General features: G+C 43.3%; 1 protein-coding gene across 4 annotated transcripts in view; it reads left to right on the top strand.

Moving 5' to 3' along the window:
• Positions 1-27,500, top strand: part of gse1 (Gse1 coiled-coil protein) — a 172,949-nt gene that overhangs the window by 99,783 nt on the left and 45,666 nt on the right. The window contains exon 1 of one of the 4 annotated variants that reach the window (XM_035999431.1): positions 8,814-9,425. The exons of the other annotated variants lie outside the window; for them this stretch is intronic. Coding sequence (XP_035855324.1) covers positions 9,389-9,425 — 37 coding nt within the window. The 5' untranslated portion in view covers positions 8,814-9,388. Of the gene's footprint in view, positions 1-8,813; positions 9,426-27,500 lie in introns of those variants that run through there. 4 annotated transcript variants of the gene reach the window in all.

Below are 27,500 nucleotides of genomic sequence, written 5' to 3' on the forward strand. Positions count from 1 at the left end.
AAGATATAGAGTGCTGAAGCTTGGCTAAAGGTAAAGTCTGTAGTGAGAGAAAAGGAAGGATTGAGTCACAGAGGGGAGAAGGAGAAGAGGAGGAGGGTTTGACAGTCAGTGACCTCGGGTAAGTCTCTTCGACTGTGTGCTGATGCGTTAAACCTGAGCACACGCAGTATTAGCATGCCTCACTTACTGAACACAGCAGAGGCCTGACACAGGGCAAGGCAGACTTACACACACAGCTTACCAACATACATACATTACAGTCACACATGTTGGCACGTCTAGTGATGCACTTACCCACAGTTACAATACTCTCACACATACACACACACGTACACAAAGCTGGGGCCTTGTTATAGGCTAGTGTGTTAAATCCAGCACAGTGGTGAGTGGAGAAGGTCAGCTCAGGCCCTCCAATGGCCCCAAGGTGCTGGTGCTCCGCTGCCCCTTCAGCTGCTCTCTGGTGCCTGTGTACATGTACAACTAGTGTGTTTGCTTGGCGCCCGGCCAGGCCAACCAGTGTTTGTGGCCTCGTACAGTTGTGCAATTCACAACATGCCTAAGGCAGGTCGAACCGTAATCCAGCTCTCCCTCTCACTGTTTCTCTCTCTTGCTCTCCTTTCATCCTTCCTGTGTGTAAGTTAATGGGTTAACCATCTCTGTCCAATAAGCAGGGATAATTGAGACAAACAAGCCAATGAGGAAATGTCACAAGAGAGCACAAGTCAAGCGAAAAACACACTGCCAGCAGCTCTTTGTGTGTGCTTGTGGTGTGTGTGGATGCAGTCTTGTGTGTATACATACATGCAATTAAATATTAAATCAAGATACATGAGATTGTGTGTGCTATTCCTACCTGTGCACATGTAAATAATATATGTGTGTGTGTGTGTGTGTGTGTGTGTGTGTGTGTTCCCACCCTGTTGTCATCTTCTCTGTGGCATGTTGCTGTAAAGCAGAATTCTCCTGCTGCGTCTGCTCTCTAGGTTCCCTCAGCTGCGTTTGCATACCATACACCTGCCCCCTGGGCGATTTCACAGACGCACAGCCACATTCACCCCGTATACACAGACACTACATCAGAGGAACACGCAGCACACATGTACACACATATTTGTTAATCAAATGAGCAGCACTTTTAAAGATTCCCTCCCTCCTTCTTCTCTGGTTCACTACTTCGTGTGGTTCTCTGCTCTTCTGTCTAATAACAACGGGACTCGCTGAGAGGTAGCAGATCTGATGTGTTTGATATGGAGACAGATGAAGGGTTTGAGGATGCAGGTAGGAGAGCTGAGTGACTATAAAAAGCCTCATCAGAACAGAGACGTGTGGCGCAATGCATTCCCTCGGCTGAGAACAGGGACGCTTTTGTTGTCTGTGCTAGAAAGCAGGTGTGCCACAAGGCATTGTGGGAGGGATATGATATGACGACACATCAGGTTGTCAGCTCTGGCCAGCTTCCCCCCACCTGGCTCCCTTGTGTGTGTGTGTGTGTGTGTGTGTGTGTGTGTGTGTCAGCCACAATAAGGGCTAGCAGCCATTTAAAAGGGAAATCCACTTTAAATCAGGAGTGACAGTAATCTGGTGAACATGAGGAGTGCAGGCTTGATTCGTGAATATTAAAATATGACTCTCAAAGCAAAAAATGTAAGAGGTGTCTGAAGATATCATTGAGAGAAGTTCTGGAGAATGTTCATAGGGTTATCCACACTGCACAAATCATCCATTTTAATGAGCAACTTAATCTAGAATCGGGTGTAAGTGTTAACATTTTTTTTTTTTTTTCTCAAAGTAAGAGCATAATTTAGCTTGTATCCGATTCAAATCACTACAGTAAAGTGTCCTTAGTGGAGTGCGTGGATTAATCTCACACTGGTTAAAACAACAGGCATGTGGAGAATTTTAAACATCAGTTCTTTATAAAACGGCAGCACTGCTGTGGACTAACCACTAAGTGTTGCTCAGGTAGAGCATGGCACCAGTATTCACTTGATTACTACTATAACGGCAATGAGGAAGTCACAACAGCCAGATAACTTGAAAAACAAACTGACAGGATTATACAATGGCTATGCTAATGCAAAAGCTTCTCTGGCCTCTAAATGAAGTGCCTCTAATGCTTGATTAAACCCTGTGTGGACAGTTAAATTGCTAATAACTGAATCAATACAGTAACACACATTTATCTGGTATCAGTAGCTTTGTAGCTACCTATGGTGTAATGCAAATGTTGTTCTTCTGACCACAAATCAAACCAGATGTTTTGTGTGTAAAAGCCAGTCAATGCTGCCTTTGGCTCAGGGAGTTCGTATTATCCCACACTTTGACAAGAATTTCTCCAGACCTCTGTTGTCCTTGCTGTAAGTATAAGGTTACTCATGCAGCGATCTGCTTTGTGTTGCCAAAGTAAATTGTTAAAATAGACTCTCTCTTTCAGTGTTGTCAGCAGGGTCTCTAAGTACATGAATTTGTTAACTTGAGACTCAAGTTTTTATCGTCACTGTCTTTTATAAACTGAGTCAGGCAGGATTAGCAACACCAAAACCTCATCAGTGGTTGGACGGTGTCATGAGATTACAAAACATCCCTTCTTCCTGTTTAACCTCAGTTCCTCTATTTCTTCTTTATCTTTTTTGGTTTGTGGTTCCTTGTCATGCCAGTTTATTTATCTGCTTAGCTGCCAGCAGTGCATGATCATAAGGAAAACATGAATCTGTTTTTCTTTATTTATTTTTTTTTGTATTTAACATTCTTTCTCTAAGAATATACTCAGTTTTAGCCTTTACTGTTCATCAACTGTCCCTTGTTTGACAGTTCTGTTGAGCCAGTAGAGCCCTTGGTGAAAGAAAAGACGGCCACATAATGCATGTGAATGTACACACCTTTGCCGTCACCCCAAGGTGTGACTGCAGCAGGCGACAAGGCCAGTGTCAGAGAGGAGTGTGTCTGAAGTGTTGAGGAGTATGTGTGACAGGTGTGTGACATGCTTCAGATGAGTGTGTGCCACTGTGGGTTAGTTTCTTGCAGTGGACACAGAAGTGTGTGAAAGAGCTGTAACCATATTAGGTGATGCGATGATAAGGGGAGTTTGAGAGCAGGTGGTTTGCATCCAGAGACTGAGCAAACATTTAGTTTTACTTTAACCCTTGCTTGACCTCAATTTTAAAATGCAGGGAGGTTCCTGAAAACCTTTTTGAGTTAATGACCTAAATTCTCACTCAGCAGTCAGTTTGTTGTTGGCTGCTGTTTCTTTCTCTTCTCACCAGACTGAAAAATGTGAGCTCTAATGGTAAATGGTGACAGTTATATCCTCAACTTCAGAATTAAGAGACACCTAAAAATGACCTCTGCTGATTTTATTGCATGTATGTCCACAATGTATTTTCAATGTGCATAAATTGTCTTAGTAGGATTGTGGACCACCGCAGACCTCCAAAACAGCTTCATTGCTCCTTTGCAATGATTCTCCAAATCATTGAAACTCTACTGGGCACCGTTCTTTAAAAAGCTATTTCTTCATTTGAATTTATGATAGTGGTGCTGGAGAGAACTGTCTAACACATTGTTCCAAAATATCTCATAGGTGTTCACTTGGATTAAGATGTTATGAATGCAAGAGCTATAGCACATAGTTTACATTGTTGTTATTGTCATCTTACTATTCAGTGAGCCCTGGGGCCCTGTATAGACACATTTGCATATTCAGGATTTTTCTTTCATTATGCCCCTCTGTGTATATGCAGCATATCTTTTAGAACACAAAATTATTAAAGTTGTTAATACAGTATCTTCAATCATGTTTGTAAGAGACAATAAATGTCTGCTAACTTGAAATATAACTTGGGTATTCTCACAGTTTTGTGGTTTTCTCTTTCATGTCAACCGTTCCTCCTCCTCATGGCCGTTGCAAACTTTACCTCTGATCCTGACCCTTCACTTCACAGGTAAGTGCTTGAACTCATGAACACACACACACACACACACACACACACACACACACACACGCACACACACACACACACACACACATAGCTCAGTTACTGTATCTGCGATATGAAGGCGTTGTGTGATGCTGTTGAACTTCTCAGCGATTACCTGGATAATGTTGCTAAGAAACAGAAGTGTGTGAAAGTGCACAACTGACCTTGGTTGCTGTCTTGTTGACGCTGAGGTGAGGAGCTGTGATTACACTGTAAACACGCAGAATATAAATTGGATACTAAGTATTGTGTATTGTCTTGGCGGTAAAGCAGAATGGCATATCTTTCAGAATGTAGCGTCTTTATATCAGAGCTTTTCTGTTTAGTACTGTAGAAGCAGCGTGTGTGTGTGTGTGTGTGTGTGTGTGTGTGTGTGTGTGTGTGTGTGCGTGTGCGTGTGCGTGTGCGTGTGCGTGTGCGTGTGTGTGTGTGCGTGCATATATTTGCGTGTGTGGTGCTCAGCTGGCCAGTCGAGAGTTGTGTAATTGCAGAGTTATTGCTGCTGAGCCTGATGGGTAATGACACATTTGCAAATTAATTCTCAGTGCTAGGCTGTGATTAGCATACGGAGAGAAGCATCTCACACACAAAGGCCGATACACACACGCACACGTGCTCACACACACTGCACAGGCTTATAATCGCCAGCGAGAGGTCAGGTTAAATGGGTGTGTGTAATGGTGGAGTGGGTGCGGGTCTCGGCAAATAGGGGTGAGTGAAGGGTGACGAGATATCATTTCTCATCAGATTTGATATGAGACGACGCATTAAAGTCCAGCTGATTTTTTTAATCAAATCTCTCAAACTTTTAAACACCCTTCCTTCCAAAACCTTTCCTTTCCTAATGTCTAAGGGCATGTAAGGTGGTTGTTCTCTCTGTATGTTCACGTAGGGCTGGGTCATGATGCAAGAAATGTTTTTCGACTTTCAGCAAAATCACATTGTGATGATATGATCATTTTGTCATTCTACACGTTTTTTTTTTAATCCAAATAACTGATTCTGAAACAAAATTAGTTATTTTTGTTTATCATAATGCATCATTTTATTTTGAATATTTGTGTGATTTTGTGTACATTTGGAATTTTGTTACACATATATACATATATCCATCCATCCATCCATCCATCCATTAGCTATACTCGCTTATCCTTGGCTTGCGAAGGGGCTTGAACCAATCCCAGGAATCATCATAGATATTTGAAAATGTCCTTATTAATAGTGATACAGTTTATAACCATATCACACAGCCCTATGTATAAATGTATACTGTATGTGGTTACATGAAGACCATATATGGCCTTATCTCTATTTTAATTAATACTCAATGTTTTTACATCTGTTACTCAAATATATAATGTTTATTTTGATAGTGAAAAATAGTGTTAACCCCTATTTCCCATTTAAAGAGTGAATTGCCTAAAATTACTCACATTTTCATTCTTGGGATTACACATTCTTGGGATTACACGTTCATGCGTGCGTGCATGGTGTGCACCTCCAGAGGCTGTGTGTGTTAGAGAAAGATTATGGTGATGCCTTATCTTTGCTTTCCCTGCTGTGGAAGAAGACCATCTTTCAACCCCTTACAACACACACACACACACACACACACACACACACACACACACACACAGGCACAACGATTGAGAGAGTGATAATTTTTTTGCAAGGGGGGGTTGTAGGGAAGACGATTGTATAGCAGGTTGACAGGAAGTGGGCATGGCAGGTTGGTTTGTGTGTATGTGTGTGAGAGGGAGATCATTCTTGCTTTCTCTCTCTCTCTCTCTCTCTCTCTCTCTCTCTCTCTCTCTCTCTCTCTCTCTCTCTCTTCATCCCTGTCTTTGTCAGCTGACTGCTGTGCCCTCCCTCCCATCCCGTTTTCATCTTTTTTTCCTTTTTTTTTCCTAACACCCCCTTTTCACTTGTTTTGTTCTTCCCCTCTTCCATTCTCCTCGCTCTCTCCCTGTTACTCCTTGATCACAGTGCTTTCAGTCACACACACTGCTTCGGTCCCCAGGGAGCTTTTATAGCCTTTCAGAGAATGTGTGCTTGTGTGTGTGTGTGCCTTCTTTTGCAGTGCACTTGTCAAATGTGACTCATTACACTACCTTAAGCAACAGAGGATGATAGCTAGTCTTGAGCATTGCCTGTCCCTTAATCAGAATCAGAATCCGCTTTATTAAAAACAGCAAATTAAAAAAAAGCAAACTATAAATAAAGAAAAGATTATTCTTTTCCATTACCTGTTGAGCTACATCTATTAGTCGACTAATCAATTAGTCGATTACCAGAAAAGCGATCGGCAACTATTTTGATAATAATTTGATAGTTTAAGTAATTTTTTATGCAAAAATTGCAGAAACTGCTGTTTTTAGCCTCTCAAATGTCTTGCTTTCTATGTTTTATAGCATATTAAACTGAATATCTTTGGGGTTTGGACTGAAAAAACAAGCAATGTAAAGACATCACTTTGGACTGTGAGAAACTGGGATGGACATTTTTCACTATTTTCTGACATTTTAGAGACCAAACGATATTGTGGTTTTAGCTGACTAATATACAATATTTAAGGAAGTCAACTGTTTACACAATACAGTAACGTGAGCTATTAGTAAATGCTGTAAACATATTTTTTGTAAGTCTTTACAATCATTCACCGAAAGAACCAAGCAGGCCTGGCTAATTGCACTAATTGTTAACTTCTGTTAACATTATTTTTTGCCTGAGTCACGTCAGATAGATGGTGGTTGACAATAAAGACAACAACTCCATGATCCCATGCAACTTCATGTCATCAAAAAGTCCGTCTTTTGTTATTGTTTTGATTAAGAGACGTAAAACACTTTAAACAACTCTGCTATAGAAGCTAGAAGACAGGAGACAATTTCAAAGATGTATTTGCAGCAAAGAAAGTGTTACCCGTTCTCTTTTGATTGCTGTGCCCTCCTCAGAACATTTACATAAATTTATTGTTGAATTTTTGAGAAAATTAGTTTCGTATTTGAGGGAACGTCTGGATGCACCTAGCCTGTAGTGTGTGTGAACAAAACTAACAAATTGATCTTCATCTTGTCCACCCATTTACGGAAATTGGATGCTGTTTTTTTAAGTTTAATGTCTGTCAGTGTGACGTCAGAGTTGGTGGCGTAGCAACTCAGCGGGACACGTCACCTCTCAACCTGTCTTACAAGGTGCGAGACACTTCAACACCTACTTCATATACACACACACACACACACACCTGTGCAAAACAGCACGGAAACACGCACATTCCTTTCAGGCGCACATTTAGCACTGTATGTGATATAGCATGAAGGGTATGTCCATGTAAACATGGTGCACAATCTCACTTATCTCTGTCATAATGTTATAGCATACACACTTACACACCGTTGACACATTGCACTTGTCTAAATTAAGAATTTACTGATTTCCTGTCTTAAATAAAAAGGGCTTTGTTCCCAGAATAACTCCCCCTCCCCCCTGCTCTCTGCCTCCTTACATATCTCAATCTATGGACTCCCCTCCCCTTCCACACCAGTCTTATTCATGTTCCACACTTGCGCTCTCCTTCTGTCTGTCTCTCCTTCTTCCTCCAATCATCAGTCCCTATTAGCGGTTATTTGCCCTATTTGCCTGTGAGCATGCCTTTCCCACTTATTCCCACTGTGCTTGTGGATGCGTGTTGTGGAGTTTTTTTTCTTCCTGTCCTCTGAGTCGTTCTGAAGGCATAGGACACCTCAGTCTGTCTCCCTCCCCTTCCTCGCTTAACTCCTGCCAATCCCCCCTCTGTTTCTCTCCCACTGTGAGTTTCATAGAATGGGTTCGAGAGCAAGTCAGCCCTCAGGGCAAACCGTCTTTCTGCAGTCTTTCTCCATCAATTCTTCCTTTCTTTTTCTTTCTTTCTCTCTCTTGCCCCATCTCCTGCTGTTTTTTTTTGGTTTGGCATGGCTGCATCCCAGAAGATAGTTAACTCCTCACCCCTACTGCCGCCATCTCAGTTGGGTTTGTGTGCAAAGCAGGCAGTGGAATAACACAGCGCGTTTGTGTGTGTGTGTGTGTGTGTGTGTGTGTGTGTGTGTGTGATGAAGAGAGAGAGAGAGAACGGGGGAAAGTCTGCTGTCAGTGCATCATGGTGAGCAGTCTGTGCGCTAGGCTGCACAAGCCAAGTTTCCTAGACAGACACACAAATGCACCCACACACTGACAGACTAGAGACAAGGACTCTTATTTTCAGAAAAGAGAATGGAGGCGGGGAATCTTTTATATTTTACTCTTCCAAACACGTAGCTGTTCTATTGTGAGCTGCCCTTGAAGACCCATGGCACTCTATCTGCATTCTCCATTGGTTGCTTTCCTACTGTCTGATACAGTGTGAACAGATGCTCCCTTGATAGTCGTTGGCCTCTTGCTGTCACTGGGGCTGTCCAATCAGCTGTCCTTCTGACTTTGAATTGAACTATGACTCCAGGATGCTTCACCTATGGTGAAGCATCAGTACTGTTGCCGGTATTTCCCTCTCATCTGTACCCTCGCCTCTTCTATGTCTTTTCGCTCTAACACCACCACCCCCTTCACACACACACACACACACACACACACACACACACACACACACACACACTTTCAGGCTATGTGGCTGTGTGTTGTTGCCTAGAGGGAGTTCATTCTGCCCTCATTCTCTCCTCCTCTCCTCCACCTCCTTCTCTCCATATCAGCAGTGAAAGAGAGGGAGAAAAAAGGGAGGGTGAGAAAATGAGAGAGCGAGAAAGAGAGAGAGTGGCAGCAGTAGCGGAGGAAGCAGAGCCGTCTCTCCTCTGATCATCTTTCTTGGATAGAGGGATAAAAGACAGTCCCAGGAATCAGTCGTCGCTCTCGTCTGCAGGATTTATCCAGCCTGTATTGTATCCTCCCTCCTGCCTCTTTTCACCGTTTCTTGGCACTGGACCGCTAGCTTTTACATCTTTCTCTGGCTGTCCCGACTCCCTGGGTGTGTGTTTGTGTGTGTGCATGTAAGAAAGAGCTAGAGAAAGCGTGTTTCCTGCTGCTGCTTGGAAACCGACAGCTAGTGTGTGACCCTTTGCCCGGGGGATCACGAGGGGGTCGAGAGTGGGGGCGTGCTCAGTGGTTGACCCTTGCACCTCTCTGTCTGTGTGTATCTGTGTGACTGTCTGTGTGTTTGTGTATGTGTGTGTCCTAGCTGGCTGGGCGGTCCCAGCCTCATGCTTGGTTAGCGAGGACCTGAGAGCGGGGATGACAGGCTGAGTCCAAGCCTACCCTCACACAGAGCCTCGTTTCTGGGTGGCTGCGAGGGCAAAGCCCCTCTCTAGCTTAGTCATCCAGGACAGGACGGCTGCCTGCACGTTTGAAACAAGTTGCTCTCTCTTCATGACACTTAAACAGTAACAATGTTTGGACTAAAAGCACCACTTTACTACTTGCCAGGTAAGCTAATGGCAATTGTGTGTGATGTGGAAATGTTCATGTTTCTGTGTTTTTATGCATATATGCTTGCAAATCTGTTGTGTGTATATGCACAGTGGTATAGGCAGTGAGTACTTCTTTGTGTGTTTGTGTGTTCTGAAAAAGTGCACCGGAGGTTTGAGGTTAGCTCTGGAGTGCATCTAAGGAGACGCTTGTCTTTGTGTTGCTGGTCCTGAGGTTGAAACCTGAGATCCAAGGCTGGTAATGCTGTGTGACAGCTGCTCAAACTCTGTTTCACTAAGCTCTTAGCCCTCAATCGGCATGGAAGTCAGCAGGTAAACAGGACACTAAGTGGCAGCGTGTGTTTTATTCAACACCACCACCCAGCGAGTAGAGGAGCAAAATTGTGGTTTTGTATGTGCGATCTGTCTATTCATATCTGTCCAAGTGTGTATCTGTTTGTCTGTGCATGCATGTGGTTTTGTGTGTGTGTGTGTGTGTGTGTGTGTGTGTGTGTGTGTGTGTGTGTGTGTGTGTGTGTGTGTGTGTGTGTGTGCCTGTGCCTGTGCCTGTGTGGGAAAAAGAGTGAGTGCTAGGGCGGCGTGAGGTTACCGCTGGTCGGCGCTTAAGTGTGTCTCACGGCTCACTGGGCACTGATTGTGGAGAGAAGAGCCAAGAGAGGGCATGAGAGAGGGAGAGCGAATGACAGACAGGGGTAGAAAGGGAGAATGAAAGAGAAGGGAACTTAAAGGCAATATTTTTCTCTCTGTGCCTCATTCTACCATATTTCTTTTATTTGTGTGTGTGTGTGTGTGTGTGTGTGTGTATACATATAGAATTTTGTCCATGACTTTATTACTGTTTTCCCTATTCCTTGGGTGTTTAACATGCATGCTGTGCACTTACACACCTGTGAATTTGACAAAAAATATATATGCACTATGCTATGTACAATGTATGCAGTGCTGGCTGTTTCGCTCACATTGCTGTTTACATAGACTGTTTAATTATGTAGCCTAAATCTGTACAAAAGTGCTTGTCCTCTGGTTAAAGTGTGTTTTCATCATTGTGTGACTGTTGTCTCCCTACAGTAGAAGTGGGTACACTTCACTAACACTTAGCAGAGATAAATTATTTATGTGCTCTAGTCAGCGGGCAGAGTGTGCAGTTAGATCATAACCAACGGTGCTTAGTCTTGTCCCCCCATTTCACTCTACAACCCCACGGCCCGTTCTAATAAACCTCTTTACCTGCCAGCTGCAACTCAAACATTACCTGTTCTCCTACTAACATATTTTAAATTATTTATAGATATTTAGATTTTTTTTTAGCTACGTTTTGCCTAGCTTTTTTTTTTACCTTATATACTCTTTTGTCTTTCTTTTCACACAAACACATTTTCAATGAGAAATGTAACTAAACTAAAATCTACCTTAAAATGCTAAATGTGTTTTCTCTCATAGTTCCTCTCTCATAGGCATACAGTATTTTGCACATGGACTTCAATTTAGATTTTTCTTAGAACTATGATTTCACTACCAAAGCATTTTTCTACAGGCTTTCACTGTGGATTATGCTCTTCTTTTATGTTTCATGCACATTGTTACACTGCAGGTATCCTAGAAACACAAAACACGTCGAGATTAGCAGTAGTTTAGTAGCAAGTAGTGGCCCACTTTCAAAGGTTGTTAGCATGTCATAAATGTGTTTTTGACCTGGAAGTGACATAACAACTAATCCAAAATACACAGATAGTGTATCATACCCATAATAAGCAGTGTAAGGGTACAGTACAGCACTTGCCCAATGGAAGAAAAACAAGATATGACTCAGAAGTATTAAGTTATTACCACAAACCACATAAACATATTAAAATGAGGTGATTCAATTTGAAAGCATGTGTAGCATTTTTACTTTAGAAGGGCAATTTGTAACAGCTTTTTATCTGCTACACTCCACTATCTTTTTGTACTTCATCTTCATCATGTCTTCAGCATTTCTTCTGTGTCTTGCAAGTCTACCTCTCTTGTTCAAAAGGAGGGTTTTGAAATGGAGATCTGCTGGTAAAGGCCACAGAGCGCCTGCTGTGTCTGTGTGAGAAATAAAGACGGAAAGAGACACAGAGAGGTGTGTGTGAGGGGGTCCTATAGAAGGAGGAAGGACTCAATGCAGTACTTTGCTACATGTGTCAGAACTTCTGACCCCAGTCAAGGTGACGGTTGGATCAAACAAGGAGAGAGTAAGGGAGTGATACAAAAATGAAATTAGAGAGGAATTAGGACGTATGGAGAGATAAGAGAAGAGAGGGATTCAGATGCTGGCTTTCACCTCCTCTATCTCCTCACCTTCCGCCTCCTCAGGGCTTTCTCTTTCTAACTCCCTGACTCCTCTCCACCAGCCAGCCATCTAATCCTGCTTGTCCTCTTCCCTCATTTGCCTCATGGTACCTTTCCTCCCTCCCCATCACTTTGTGTGTGTGTGTGTGTGTGTGTGTGTGTGTGTGTGTGTGTGTCCAACACTGTGGGTTGTTCTTCTCTTCCCCCTTCTTTCATTCAACCACTGAATGAGCCCCTGCCTGCCTTCCTGTCTTCACTGCCGTTGCCTTGGAGACCATGTCAGACACATGCTAGTTCTCCATGATTATTTGACAACAAAAAAGGTTGGGTTAAATAAAGAGGAATAGTGACACACACTATTCCTCTTTATTTAACCCAACCTTTTTTGTTGTCAAATGTGTGTGTGTGTGTGTGTGTGTGTGTGTGTGTGTGTGTGTGTGTGTGTGTGTGTGATGGTAGGGGAGCAATAACAGTGAGGGAGATAAAGGTGGAAGAGGAGAAGCACTTGAACTTAGGTTACATTTACATCACAGCCGAGGTGGAGCAGAGTCACTCCTTCTCCACACGCCTCCTCCTCAATTTTACTCTCGTCCTGCTTTTATTATTCTTGCTATCTGTCCCTCCCACCCTTCTAGTCTGTATCATTTCTCCTTCTATTCATCGTCCTCCATACCTCCCTCCTTTTATTCTCCAAGGGGATTTCAGAGAGATACAACCTTGTTAAAACCTCTACTGTGTGTGTGTGTGTGTGTGTGTGTGTGTGTGTGTGTGTGTGTGTGTGTGTGTGTGTGTGTGTGTGTGTGTGTGTGGGGGCTTGTATTCATGCCTGTGTGTGTGTGTGTGTGTGTGTGTGTGTGTGTGTGTGTGTGTGTGTGTGTGTGTGTGTTGAGGTTGACTGCTCAGATCTACCGGATCGCTCTTGCTGTTGTTGTTTTCCCCCAAAACTGCGTGTGCTTATAGCCTGGGGTAAGTCACTGAGAAAGGAGAGGAGGAGGACAGAAAGATAGGCAGGCAGAGAACAAGAGGGTGAAACAGACAACAAAAACATAAGTGATGCTGCAAACCACAGAGGCAAGCAGAAGAAAGGGGAAGTGAGGTTAAAGAGTAAGAAGGGCTGTAGTTTTGTCATGACAGGCCACATACGAGGTTTGCAGATACTGGAGCATCAGGTGTATCTACACACACCAGTGTTTCCCTTTGCTCAAAAGCGGTAGACAAATTCATTCAGACAACCAATTTGTAATCCAGTCCACTAGTCAGGACTCGATACAGGACAGATTGAAATAAATGGGTAACTGACTCTACATTATACTGAGTCAGAAGCAAGAATAACACATAAACAAATCCAGGACTAAACCAGTCTAATTGCTGTGGTCCCGTCTCCCTGGCTCTCTCTGAAAATCAATTCCTCGAGAACACAGCGACGTGGACAAAAAGCCTTTCTCTTCACACACACACACACACACACACACACACACACACACACACACACACACACACACACACACACACACCAGGGTAATCAATATGTGTTTTGGAAATAGGTATTGAGCCCTTGATCAGAGTGTGGACTAATCACTGGTGATTACTTAGCACTCTGGTTTAGAGTGGTGTGTGTGGAGAGCATTTTTTTTTTTTTTTTTTTTTTTTTTTTTTTACAAATGTGCATATTGTGCATCTGCTTGTGTGTGTGCAGAGCCATCAAACGCTGGTAACCTTAGCCAATGGACAGCACTCATTAATAAAACCAGCAGAGGAGTCCATACTGTGTCAGAAGATTATCTGTGCAGTGGTGTAATCATTATATCCAATTAACTACAATGTCTTTCTCTCCGTTCCTAGCTGAAGCCATCTCCTCCACTCAATCCTACAAATCTCGCAGCTGCATCTACTCCTTTCTTTATGCTAGCATCTCTCCATCTTTCTCCTACTCACTCTGTGCTTTATCATCAAGTTCACTCTATCATTGTATCCATTTATCTGTTACTCCCCCTGTGCTCCTCGGCCCTTCCATCTCTCCATTCCTCCCACTCCATATGCTCTGACAGCTCTGTCATTAGATGGCAGTAGCGGCAGTAAAGCAGTCACAATGATGGACTGCTAGCTGCCTCACCCTTTCTCTCTCCCACTCTCTCTCGCACACTCTGCCGTTGCTATAAAAGCTTTGACCCGTTTCGGTGTGGCATCTGTTCCACGCCAGTTCGCAGGTGGCACTGCCCCGGTCATGGCCGTAAAGGTCGGCGCTGGCGCGTTTCACCGGCTGCCCCGTTAGCCTCCTCATAAAACCAGGGCTGTTAAACCCTGACCCTGCACACCTGTGGCCTCAGCTCCTCTCTGGATACAAGCCACCACCACCAGTTCCAGAAATACAAACACACACATTTTTGTATGAATATACTTGTGAGAACCTTTATTGACTACGTATCCTAAATACACAACCTCAAACAAATCATTATTCAAACTTCACCACTTATGGAATAGTTTCCCCCTGCCTCTAATCTTTATGCTAAGGTACGCTAAACATGTCTAACTCTGTACTTGTAGGAATAGTTTAGTTTGGGTAATGTGTCTATTTGAGGTGAGAGGTAGATGAGAAGATCAATACCACTCTCATGTCTGTATGCCAAATATGAAGCTGGAGCCAGCAGGCAATTAGCTTAGCTTAGCATTCAGACTGGAAGCAGGATGGAACCTAGCTAGCCTGGCTTTGTCCAAAGGTACAAAAAAAAGCCTGCCAGCACCACTAAAACTCTTAAAGTAACGTGTTTTTTTTTGTTTAATTTCCCAAAATACTCAACTATTCCTTTAATTTCCTCTTCTCATCTAACTCCCAGAAAGTAAGCTAACAATGGTATTTCCTAAAATGTTGAACTGTGACATTTTCAGCGTATTATTTCTGTCAGGACATTTGTTTCTTCTGCGTTGGCACACACACACACACACACACACACACACACACACACACACACACACACACACACACACACACAGAGAAAAAAACTTCACACAGTGACACACTATTCCAACAGACACATGGTGAGCTAACAGGTGCAGGGGGTAATGGGGGCTTTGCTGGTGTCACAGTAGCATACAACTATAATTTATGGACTGCAGTCAGCTCTCTTCCTCCCTTTCTGTTCCTTCTGATAGTCTTGTCAGTTTGGCACCAGGGAGACGCAATGCTGTTTGTGTAGTGCATTGTGTTGTATGTGGGTTTGTTTGTTCTCCTCCTCTGTGGCTGTTGACAACACACGCACATACACACATACAGAGGCAACAGTGGGATGGGAAATGGTTTCTTCACAGCTGTGTGCAGGGATATCAGTTGGCAGGTCTTGTGTCTCACGCTCAGAGTGCTTGTCAAACACTCGGCTATCATGATGGACACTCACCTCTGCTCTTTAGAGTTAAGTCTCTGTGAACTTACATGAACCCCATTTGGAATGCGTGAGCAATGAGCGTGTGGGCTCACTTGTATTTTGCGGTTGAATGTGTGTGTGTGTGTGTGTGTGTGTGTGTGTGTGTATGTGTATGTTGTCACCTCTCTCCTGAAACATTATTCCAGCAGCAGAATTAGTCGAGCTCTAATTGCCTTCATCTTCCTTTGCCTCCACTAATCAAATTAGACTACATAGAATTCTAATTAAACCCTGCATGCATCTGATGGCACTGGGTTCACTCTCACACACACACACACACACACACACACACACACACACACACACACACACACACAAACACACACACTCTCTCACTCTCAAGGATCCACATCACTACATATACATATATATATATATATATATATATATATCACATTATTTTTCACTTTATATGTGCACTCAGATGAACAGCGGTTTAACATTACAGAGGAGAGTGGTGACTAGTTTGTAAGCTTCCCACTAGCTGACCACCAGAATGACTAAAGTGCATTAAGAATGGGTGTGGAAAGCATAGAGGTAATGCTGCACTCTCTGAGGTAGTTTGAGTCATTGATTTGTTATAATATGGTAGACAGACAGACAGGCTGGGGCTGTATTTATTTATCATTTAACTTAATGAATTAGAAGAGCATAAGGTGCATGGATAGCTATTTGAGATGACTATATATACCTACCTCTCATCTCTCAGAGAAAAGTGCTCATGTTATGCTTTTTGGGTTTTTCTCTTTCCTTTATTGTGTTATATATCTTGTTGTGCACGTTATAGGTTTACAAAGTGAAAAAGCCCAAAGTCCACCCCAAAGGGACTTACCATCTTCCAGAGAAAACACTGTTCACAAACTGCTCCAAACAGCTCTATTGTAGTCCAGCCTTTACTTCCGTGACGAACGTGTGTCACTTTGTAACACACGTTATAATGCTCGCCTAGCTGCTAGTGTGGCACGCCCTCATACTGTGCAACTGACAAGCTAGCAGTACTTACCTAGCTACTGAGCATGTGCGACTCCCAACACTCTGTAGCTAAAACAGAGAGCTTAACACACAGGGTGAAAAGAGGAGCTGCAGTACAACAAAAATATGGTGTTTTTTGAAAATTAAACCACATAAACCTATTCTGATATAACCTCTAAATACAATTATGAACCTGAAAATGAGCATAATATGAGCATAATAAAAGCTTTGGCTTAAAAAAGCTTTTTTTTCCACAACACTTAAACAAACAAAGACATTTGTTATTAGTTGTGAAAAAGAAAATTGCATTTGTAAAGTTTACAAAACCGTGTGTTAGTCTGTAACGTGTGTTACAGAAAGGTATGTTAATGTTCATGCCTTAACGCTCACACACGTGCATAAACTGACAGACAGATGATAGTAGAGTTGAAGATCTTTGATAGCAGAGCTGAAGATCTTTGATAGTAGAGCTGAAGATCTTTGATAGTAGAGCTGAAGATCTTTGCCCGAACCCGACGGTCTTAATTTCTATCATTTTACACAGGCTCGGGCTTGCGCTCCGGTAAAAGAGCGTCAGGTGATGCGTTTCGATTAGCGCGAAAATGGATGCTAAGGAGGTGAAACGGAGGCTGGCCTCTCAAGGACTTATTTTATTTCTTTGTTCCAACTTCCAAGTGGCCTATTAGACTATGTTAGTCATGAATAAATGATGTTAACATTTTTATAAATGACTCATTCTTGACAAAAGGCAAAAGAGCTGTGTGCGTGCGCACATTTGAATAATGTCGGGCTGTAAACGGGTTCTGGCTTTTAAAAAGCTGTCAATCAAAATGTACAGCTCTAGATGATAGTGGATATCTGTTGCCAGATGACTCTTCTGCAGGTTCAGTTACATTTTGTCCATTTCCTTCCTGGCAGAGCACCTGCTGGCTAGATCAGCATGCTTCAGTGTTAACGTCAGTCATAAGGTCCTCACACTTTAAAGTTTTAATAAACTTGTACACACACACACACACACACACACTTGCAGACAGACATACACACACACTTGAAAACTGGCAAATGTCATTTATCTTAAATGTTCCCTGCACCATAATGCACGGTGGGTAGAGAAACAAGCACAAAAAAAGGAGGTAGAAGATGTTAGAGGGAGAAGCAGGGTAATCCTCCCTCACTTCCCGGGGTTATTAGGAGTGTGTGAGGCAAAGATTTATTAGGAAGAGAAGGGGGAAAACAGAGAACTGTACCACCCAGGGAGAGGGTAATAGGGATTTAGAAACTGCACTTTTTCTTCTCTAGAACTCTGTAGACTGTGTGTGTCTGTATGTTTGTGTTTATTTTAGTGTACGTTTTTGGGTGGATCGGGGCAGCCTTTTCAACTGGCAGCTTTTCAATCATTAGTAGATGGGATGTCAGAGCTTAGCCATCAAAGCAACCCCTTTGCTTAAGACAAGGAATAAGAAAGTGCAATTTGCCTGTGTATAATTTGAGGTAGAGTGCTGCAGTGTTTATAGACAAGGTTGCAAATACCTGTGTCACCAGGGGGCTTCTCTCTACTCAATGTGTGAGTGGTGGAGGAGTTAAGGGTGAGTGGCCCATGACCTCAGGGTCCCAGCAGGAGGTGGAATTGAACAGAGAGTGTTAGCAGGTCCTTGGTTGTCAGTTATCTTCCACACCAGGGATGATGATCTGAGACTTCATCACATTCAATGGTGTAATGAATGAATAACCTAATGTCTTCTACTTTATTTGCAGTGGTTCTTGCTTTGTAGGTTGTGTGCATGCTTTTTTGTGTGCCTTGGTATGGTTGATTGGTGCCGAGCTGCCAGCCTCTCGGCACACAGGAGAAGGAAATGAATCACGGGAGACAGATTAAGAGAATGGCGAGAGCTCATCACATCCTGTTAAATACTGGAAATGACTCGAGGCAAGGTCTCTCTCTCTCTCTCTCTCTCTCTCTCTCTCTCTCTCTCTCTCTCTCTCTCTCACACACTCTCTCTCACACTCTCTCCCTCTGTCTGTTGTTCTCAGAGGTTTGGCGTGGGGCGAGTGATCAGTGACTGAGTCTAAAACATCCTATTAAAATAAGCGTCACACACTGAATTTGTGTGCGAGTGAGTGAGTGTGAGACAGAGAGACAGGGAGAGACTCGATGATGGATGATAGATGATGGCTGTGACCTGAATAGATGGCTCCGGGCCGGTCAGATGACTTCCTCAGGAGGAGGAGTAATGAGGAGAGGGCACAGGATTACCGCTCCATCACTCTGTGTTTATGGAAGCCTTACAGCGGCCACAAAACAAATAGCACAGTGGCCATGGCTGAGTATAAATCTCACACACCATGTTTGTCCATGAGCATGTAAAATATATGCTCGAGAAACGACGCCTGTCTGTTATTTTCTGAAAAAAACACAACAAAAAGGGGGCAGACGTTTTGGTGATATATCTCGTCCTCTCTCACATCCAGCCCTATGGGCACTGTGTTTGTGTGTTTACTTGTGTTTATTTGGCTGCTTGGTGTCAGAATTTAGCCTCGATAGAGGTGGTTTCACAACCTTAGGGAAAACTGTACGAGCTGAAAGGTCAGACAAGGTTACATCAGCGGCTCTAAGTGAGTGGACACACATAAACACACTTCCTTTCACACACTCACACTATGTGTTGATGCCCTGAGCCCAATAGAAACGAGAGTAACTTGCTAGTGGTAAAACACGCTTTACGCCACTGGTTCGGGAGCGGTTTTCCCTATAAATCCCAAAGTACAACCAGTTGAAGGATGATGCATCGATCTGACGTCCTGCACTCTGGTGCTGACTGATGTGGCCTGGCTCCTGGCTCTGTGAGTGTCTGCTCCGGTCTCTCGGCATTATGTCAAGGGAGGTCTCAAAAAAAGAGCTGGACAACTGGGGGATGTTTAGGAGGGCGGAGTACAGCAAGATAAAGGTCAGAGGAATGCAGAGTGTAAGGTGAGAAAAGGGCTAAAGGGGGAAGATGAAGCACACAGAAACATAAGACAAGTGGATGTGAGAGGGCTGCGAAAATGCTTCACCTCGTAGTGCAAGACAAGAGGTAGGGCTGGCACAAGAGGGATGAGGTTAGGGTTGTGTGTGGGAGAAGAAAGGCTAGGGGTGGATACTGATGATTGTGGGGGAGGATGGGTGGTGGGGAGCGGGAACAGATTTGGGGAGGGCCGGGCCAGCTGAATCCTGGTGGGGAGTGGGAGGAGTAAGCTGGCGCTGCGGAGGCGGGCATATGGAGGGAAGGTTGGCACTTTGGCTGCCATTGGAGCGTGCACCTGCCGACAGGGGGAGACTCTGCCAAGAGGAAGGGAGGGAGCAAAGAGAGAGAGGGAGACGGGGCGTGTTTGTGGTATGTGACAGTGAAGCAGAGTTTGGGGCTGCTGGAACTGGCCTCTGAAGATTTCGGATATTAATGAGGAGTCTAAGCATTTCAGAGAACTGTGCGCCCTCTTCCAATAGAGACACCCACATGAACGCACACAGGTGGATACATTCAAGCACACATGCTTGCTCATTCCCCAATACCCAAACCTCTAACAGACACAAACACACTCACACTAACTCACGCTTAGTCAAAACAAACACTCCATTCTCATCCTGGTTGTCTAAATCTAGTGTGCACCAAGTGTGTCTCCTGGTAGAGAGCAAATAAACAGCCTTGATAATCAGGGTAGCATTTAAACCCATCCCTACACTACAACACACTCCCTAATTGGACACAACTGTTTTGCTGCTAACTAGCTGCTAATTAGATCAGTGAATTCCTCTCACCCCCTCTCTCATTTCCTGTGTCATTATTTGCTAAGAACAAGTGTTTTACTGAAAACTTCAGAGTCTTCCTGCGTGTAGTGGGAAGCACGGAGATGATTTGTTTTATTATAAACAATGTGGATGAAGTGTTAACTGAGCATATGTAACAGACTGAACTGAGTGCGTGTGCATCTATTTTACGTACATTTAAGCTTTTATTAATCGGTGTGTTTGAGTGTTTGGCTTCTGAACAGCGACACAGATGCAGGAGCCAAAGGCCAGTGCCCTCGTTAAGCCGCTGTCAGAGAGGGTTTGTAACGGCCCACCGGACCCCATCTGTATCCTAACACAAACATACACATGTACAAACAGATCAGTTCCTTTGTGTGTCAGTGCAAGCATACATTTGTGTGTGTGTGTGTATATATATATATATATATATATATATATATATATATATATAACACATTTTGCTGCTATGTATGCTAGTGTGCATGTGTTTGGATATGTGTGTGTGTGTGTGTGTGTGTGTGTGTGTGTGTGTGTGTGTGTGTGTGTGTGTGTGTGTGTGTGTGTGTCCACAAGTCTGTGCTGTAGGTGAATGGTGAAGGGCAGTGACTCTGTGCTTTGGTTTTAGCCTTGGCTATGGATACAAGTCTTTTGGCTGCCATGTTTTCCTCTGATCTGCCTCCCCTCTTTCATCACGAAAAACACAGAGAGCAAGGCAGAGGGAGACGGAGAGGTTTAAAGGCTGGCTGCAACATCATGGCCTTGAGGTGTTATCTTTGCCCCTCACCGGGTTGGAGAGAGAGGGTGAAGGGGGGTGAGGAGAGAGAAATGGACTGTGGGAGTGTTAGTGATTGCAGCGTGGCCCACTTCTCTTTTTTTCTCCTGTGTGGAGCAGGATGGTTAGCAGATGGTCTTGTTACCAGCAAAATGAAAATGAACGCAGTAAAATTTGCTTGTGTTAATTTCTCATCCCCCAGGTGAGACCTCAAGCACTCACAAGCACACTCATACATTTACACACATATCACAGATACACATGCATGTGCACACACACACACACACACACACCAACTTGCCCTGCTGGCTTTAAACACACACCATCTGCATGCGGGGAAAGTGTGTCGGAGGAGTGTGAAGCGTGTGCTTGGCTCAAGGAATGTGTTTCTAATGTTCATAGCCATAGCTTATGTTGCTTTGGAATGTAAATCTTGTTACCAAACGCTTCATGTCATCAGTCATCAGTAACCCAGTTGTCCAAAGACAGGGTGTTTAAGGGCTGACAGAGCTGAAAGAGGGCTGAATTGGCAATTATAGGTAAGGAAGCAAGCAAGGGAATCTGTGCTAACAGGGAGGAGGAGATGGCATGTTCATCCGCAGATGAAGACTAAATCCTTTCATTCTCTCCTCATCTTCCCTCCCTCCTTCACCTGCTTGCTTAGCAGTGAGATGAGAGCTTCTGCTTTGTAACGTCTGTTTCTTCATGTTTGTGTGTTTCCAGGATTCGGACTAGTCCAAAGCTTATCCCTCTGAGTGTGTGTGTTCTGCAGGGATAGAAGCGTCTTAGCTTCCCTTATCGTCTTATAGAGTGCTCGCTGTTGCTGTTTGAACCCCCAGGGGAAAAAAAGTAATGGAAGGAGGGAGAGTGAGGAAAACATACCTATGCCTAGTGTGTAAAGTATCCTAATCTTTACTTTCATTTGCAGTGATTCAGAGAGACCACACCTGTTTTTCTCTGTCAGAGCTGGCTTTGTCGCAGAAGGCCATGGTGATTAATGTTGCATCTCTTTGTAAAGCACAACAGGCAAATTATGTCATTATAGTTTTAGACATATAGACATTTTTATCATCCAAGGTAATTCACAGGCAGGAGAAAACGAGCTAGCAGATTTTGAAGATGGCTGCATTGACCGGGAGCTAGATGCTCTGGTGCTTTGGCTGTTTTTTCAAGCTCTTTAACCATCACTTGAAACTACTGATAAATGCTGTGATAGAAATAAACTCTTAAACCACATGAACAACATATTCAATGGATGATCGATGGCACTCTCTTTGCTGTCTCCCCGCCTTTGTGAAAATGACAACATTTTCATGAATGCAGATGCATTTACCTTGGAGCTCTTTGTACAGCATGGTGCTGCTAACGTTGCTACATTCACAGGAGGAAGTGGCGATGCTAAAACGGGTGAGAACTGATGGTACTGCAGTGCTCTTGGCTAAACCCAAATGGCATGTGGTACACTCATATGTATGTATAACATACACACTTTCACACACTAGTGTCTGTGATGTTAATACCAAGCTACTTTACCGCCCACGCAGCCCTTGAATGTGAATGAAATGAGTCGTATGTGAGGACGCTCTTTGCAAACATAGCACACAGAACACATATGTTCGCCTTCATCATACAAAACACTCCTACATACATTGTGCTCATCATTACAGAACGACCTCCTGGCCTGTCTCAGTGTTAACCTACATGCACCAAATGCATGAAAAAGTGAACTATGTGCACTCAACACACACAGAGATCTACCACATCTCCTGTTGCTCTTTAACTAGCATGGTACGTTCCAGGTCTCGGCAGAGTCCTTGATGTGTGCAGAAGAGTGATGATGAGCTTAATGCAGTCTGTCTGTGTCCCAGACGTGACCACCGCATTAATATAGCACTAATACAACGCTCTGTCTGCTGCATGCTAATCATGCCACACTCTTTCTCATGCTCCCTTTCTCTCATAAAGTCTGTTGTTGTGAGACTAGTGAGACAGAAAGGTGAGAGGAGCGAGACTTCTAAAAGTTGACTGGATTTGACCTGTTGACTGTCATAGCACCGCCAACAGTAGATGGAAGTTGAATGCGTTAACAGGTAGCCAGATCATTTCTGTATACCTAAAGAAATCATTTACATTCTCTTATTCATTTTGTTGACAGAGAGCAACAATAACCTCAGCACAGGCTTTGCACAGGACATGCTTTGTTAGATGCCAAAATTCTAATTTGTCTAGCATTACTGAAAAGTACACTTGCTTTTGCTCTTCACTATCAACAAACAATATCTACACTAGATTAATACAGAGTAAAACACAAAGCAGCCCGCACTGTCAGTCCTGGCAGTCATTGCGTACGTATCCCACATTGCCTGAACATTTTGAAGAATTGCACCTCAGTTGCACTGGGAGCCTCTACAAAAGTCCAGAACACCTCAAATGAAAAGCATAAAAACACTTGTTGTAAGGCCTTGACATTTGGTCCACCTAAACAAAGCCCTCCCACCCCTCACTCTGCCGCACACAACCACATCTCAGGCTGGTTGAATAAACAAGACCACTTCAAAGCAGCTCAGTGCCTGTGCCAACAGGCCTGAGAGGAGGAGAGGGAGGGAGGGACTGCAATACTGGAATGAATGAAGAGGGAGGGGGTGGAGAGATGTGTGAGCGTGACTGCTATTAATGGCCTAATAATGTATTTGGCTGTTTTGGCAGTTATGAAAAGGGTGAAGTAGGGCAGAGGGTAGAGGAAAGGGGTTGACAGCGTGTCATGGCTAGTTAAAAGCAAGCTGGGAGAAAAGAGAAAGGCCTTGTTTGTTGAGTTAAATGCTGTAAATAACATCAGAGAGTGCAGCTAAATGGAAATCAATGCAATTACCCTATTAGCATGAGCTTGAACTCTGACGGCTGCTACATCTCTCTCTCTCCCTCCCTCCTTCCCTCTCTCCATTTCCTGTACATGTATCACACTATGCATGATGTTATACATTTGTGGACATGTCTGCCAGACAAACCAGAGAAACAGTACTTTTAAACATATCAATGTGTGTATGTTAGAAATGTTTGAACCCATCGAGTGGGCACTTTAGGTGGTCCCTGTTAACGCCACGGCAAGCGTAATGATTTTGTTTAGATTTGCATAACCCCCTTAATCACCCCTATTTTAATACCTTACAATTGCGGGGGGAGATTATGCTGTTAAGTGGTAAGTCATAATTAGATAAATAATTGGTTTGGCTATCATCGTTCCTGTGCCATCTGTTTGAGTGTATGTGTGTGGGGAGGAGGGGGGTTTGAGAGGGCATTGATAATGGGAAAGATCCAGGTTTTTTATGGGTTATGTTTTCATTTGAAAAAGTGATACATAAGTCATAAGAACATTGTCCTTCCAGTTTTACATAACACTCCCACTCTTCTTCGTCATTCCAGTGGATCTCTCTCATATACTGTGTAAAACTCAATACTAAGTTTAACTCCTGAAACATTGAGAACAAGTGATATCAGAGCCTACTTTCAAACTCAGTGACACACAGGTATGTTTAATTGCTTTGCTGTTTGCTGTCAAACTGTTTTATTGTAACTTATAGTATGGCGCCAGTGATTGCCGTAATGTGTGTTAGAATGTATTTGCACAAATGTACAGGTGCTTATGGGTGTTTGTATATATACTATTTTCTGTGTGCCTCCTCCATCTCACAGGTTTATTTTTTCCAACATACAGTCACATCTGCTGCTTACTGTCGTGCATCCACATGTCTCTAGCTGTAGTGGTCCCATCTCCTCCCTTTATTCTTCCCTTTTCTGCTGTAAACGTGATAGTAAAATAGTATGTAAAATATGTATGTATGTAAGTTGCCGTTGTATCTCCTTCCCTCTCTATATCTTTCTTTTTTTCTTTGTCAGAGAGTAGTTATTCTGTCTCTCTCTGCTGCTGTATTGGGGGAACAGGCGGTAGGGCTTCATCTCTACAATCAGTAGATTACAGAGTAAGAGGGAACAATTTGATCTAATTAGCAGCTCAGATATTCTCCATAAGGATTCAATTCTTAGCTAACGGCAGTTAGAACAGGTTAGAGCAACGTATAGAATTAGAAAATGATGTAGAGTAAGTGTGGAAGTGTGTATAAACTATTTTGTGCTTGTCTATGTTTGTGTGTATGCACATGGGCGGTGCATAGAGTGTGAAGGGTGTCTATGTGCTCTGAACATTCACAATGACAGCTAACAATTAGCTGCCGCCAGTGTGGCTAATAGAGGAGTGTACATTGTTAATTATGTCACAGCAGAGAGGTGGGAAGGTGGAATACATTGGAATAATGGGAGGAATGATATAACAGAGGGCTTTTAAATTCTTTGGCCTTTTGTATGTGTAATGAAGGGTGTCTGTGGATGTGTGTGTCCACTCAGACACAGGGGCCTGTCAAACGTTTATAAAGATAAAACAACCCCCCCCCCCCCCACACACACACACACACACACACACACACACACACATCCTCTCTTTCTCTCTCCCCCTCACACACACAAACACACACACACACATCCTCTCTTTCTCTCCCCCTCACACACAAACACACACACACACACACACACACACACACACACACACACACACACACACACACACACACACACATCCTCTTTCTTTCTCTCTCCCCCTCACACACAAACACACACACACACACACACACACACACACACACACACACACACACACATCATCTCTTTCTCTCTCCCCCTCACACACACACGGTAACACTGAGAGGCGTGAGAAACGGAGACTATGTCTAAGTAGTGCGCTCGTGCCTGGTTTTCCAGATCAATGATGTGTGGCTGGGTGATCGATGTGAGGGCTTAGCGGAGTGGAGAGAGCTAATGGGCAGGTCAGTGGCTCAGACACATCCTGGCTCCCCCTGCCTATTACCACTACGTCTGTTAATAGCCTCACCACACTCCACGCTCCCCTGTTGCTCACCCACCCACACACACACACACACACACACACACACACACACACACACACACACACACACACACACATACACACATAGACGCTTGGATAGTAGGAGGATTGCAAGGAAGGAGCACAGCCAAGCATGTTCAATACACAGACCTGCTCCCTACTTCCTGTTTTAACCCATGACTCTTCCACACATCTCTTTTTTTCCCTCAGCAATAGTTTATTGTTCTGTTTTGTGGCTGTAACCTGTTTTTACAGCAAGGCTTTGGAGCTACACCATATGGTGGTGCATATGCATGTATATAAATAAGGGGAGGGGCAGATAAGCAGCATATTTAGAGCCATGTAAAGTAAATATGAAAGAGATTACTCTGCAGCCCTCATTTAATCTCCTCAAAGTCTACTCTAGCACACACAAGCCTGAAGACAGCCCATCCCCTGCATTTCTAATTGGCTGAAGGATGCGTAAGTGTCTCGTGATTGGTCCTGTGTGGCTGTCAGTTAGACAGTGTCTGGTGGTGTTTGCCTTGATGGCTGGGGTCTGGGGTAAAGGGTCAGGCAAGCAAAAAAAACTGTTTAGTCTGTATCACTAATTGGACTGTATAAGTACTTTTGCAGTTTAAGTTGGTGGTGCTTTGTTTTGGATCTCAATATTATATGTTTCTATTATATATATATATATATATATATATATAGTTTTTTTGTTTTTTTACAGAATATATTACAGTATACTTTTTTTGGTAATGTCATTTGACATTTTAAAATGGGGGTACACTTATTTTAAGCTTAACAAAGACCAGATTTGTTGCAGGGACATTGTGTTCAATTGCATTAGACTGTACCTAATAAACTGGTAAATAAGAATAATTCATTGTTTTTACCACCTCTTGGTGTATCTTTACAAATAAAGATATCTTGATTCCTTTAAACTTTGTTTTCAATTCCTTTAGATTTTGTTTTTGTTTCCTTTAAAACAATTATTTTTTTTTTATATAAAAATGGCTTAGGGTTATAGAATAACCAAAGCTTAAACCTTAGTTTATTTTCTACTAGATCGCATTCAGAGCTAAAACGACTTGCTGTTTTTAAAAATCATTTTATAGACCAAACAATTAATCAAGAAAATAACTCTATGCTTTCTTTCTGCTGCTATTATATTATTCATATGTGTAGGACAGCTGTGCACAGCTGTGTGGCAACACCATAATGACAGCAGGTCAGTTAGCAAGGTAAAAAAACAGTGCAGGGCCTCACTCTTCCTTGTTATTTCTCCCTTTACTCACTCTGTCTTTCCATCCATCCATCCATCATCCCTCTCTCTCTCTCTCTTTCTCGCTTAACCTGTCACTTTGCGTAGCCCCTCTTATGTCTTCTGTGTAGCATCTGATCTGCATGTTAATTACCTCTATCGCCTTAATTTAATATCTGCCTGGGAAGAATGTGGAACACACCCCAGAAGTAATTCACATGCCCTGCAGCCCTCACTCACATAAGCATATGCACATATGCTTGTACATGCACAGACATACACAAAACCTATTGGTTTTCTTCTGCAGTTTTGTGCTTGTTTAGATCGCTGGTTTGCTGAGGTGTTGTGTGGGTGATGAAGGTAGGAGGCAAAGCCTAGGATAGTCTGGATAGTAAACTCAGAGTAAAAAGGGGGCCCAGGCAGGATGTCCACAAGGGGGGCTGAAGTCTTTTCTAACCCATCCTTTCCGATTGTGTCTCCCCATGGCGAAGGCTAAAAGCGCTGCCACTTGTCGTCCACATAATGGAGGCGAGGCAGGAGGTGGGGGTGGAGTTTCTGCCATTTGTCTTTGAGAGGAGCAAGGGACTTCAAAAAGGAGGTGAATGAGCCATTC

Source organism: Sander lucioperca, chromosome 3 (genome assembly GCF_008315115.2).
Source record: "Sander lucioperca isolate FBNREF2018 chromosome 3, SLUC_FBN_1.2, whole genome shotgun sequence".
NCBI classification, from domain to species: Eukaryota; Metazoa; Chordata; class Actinopteri; order Perciformes; family Percidae; genus Sander; species Sander lucioperca.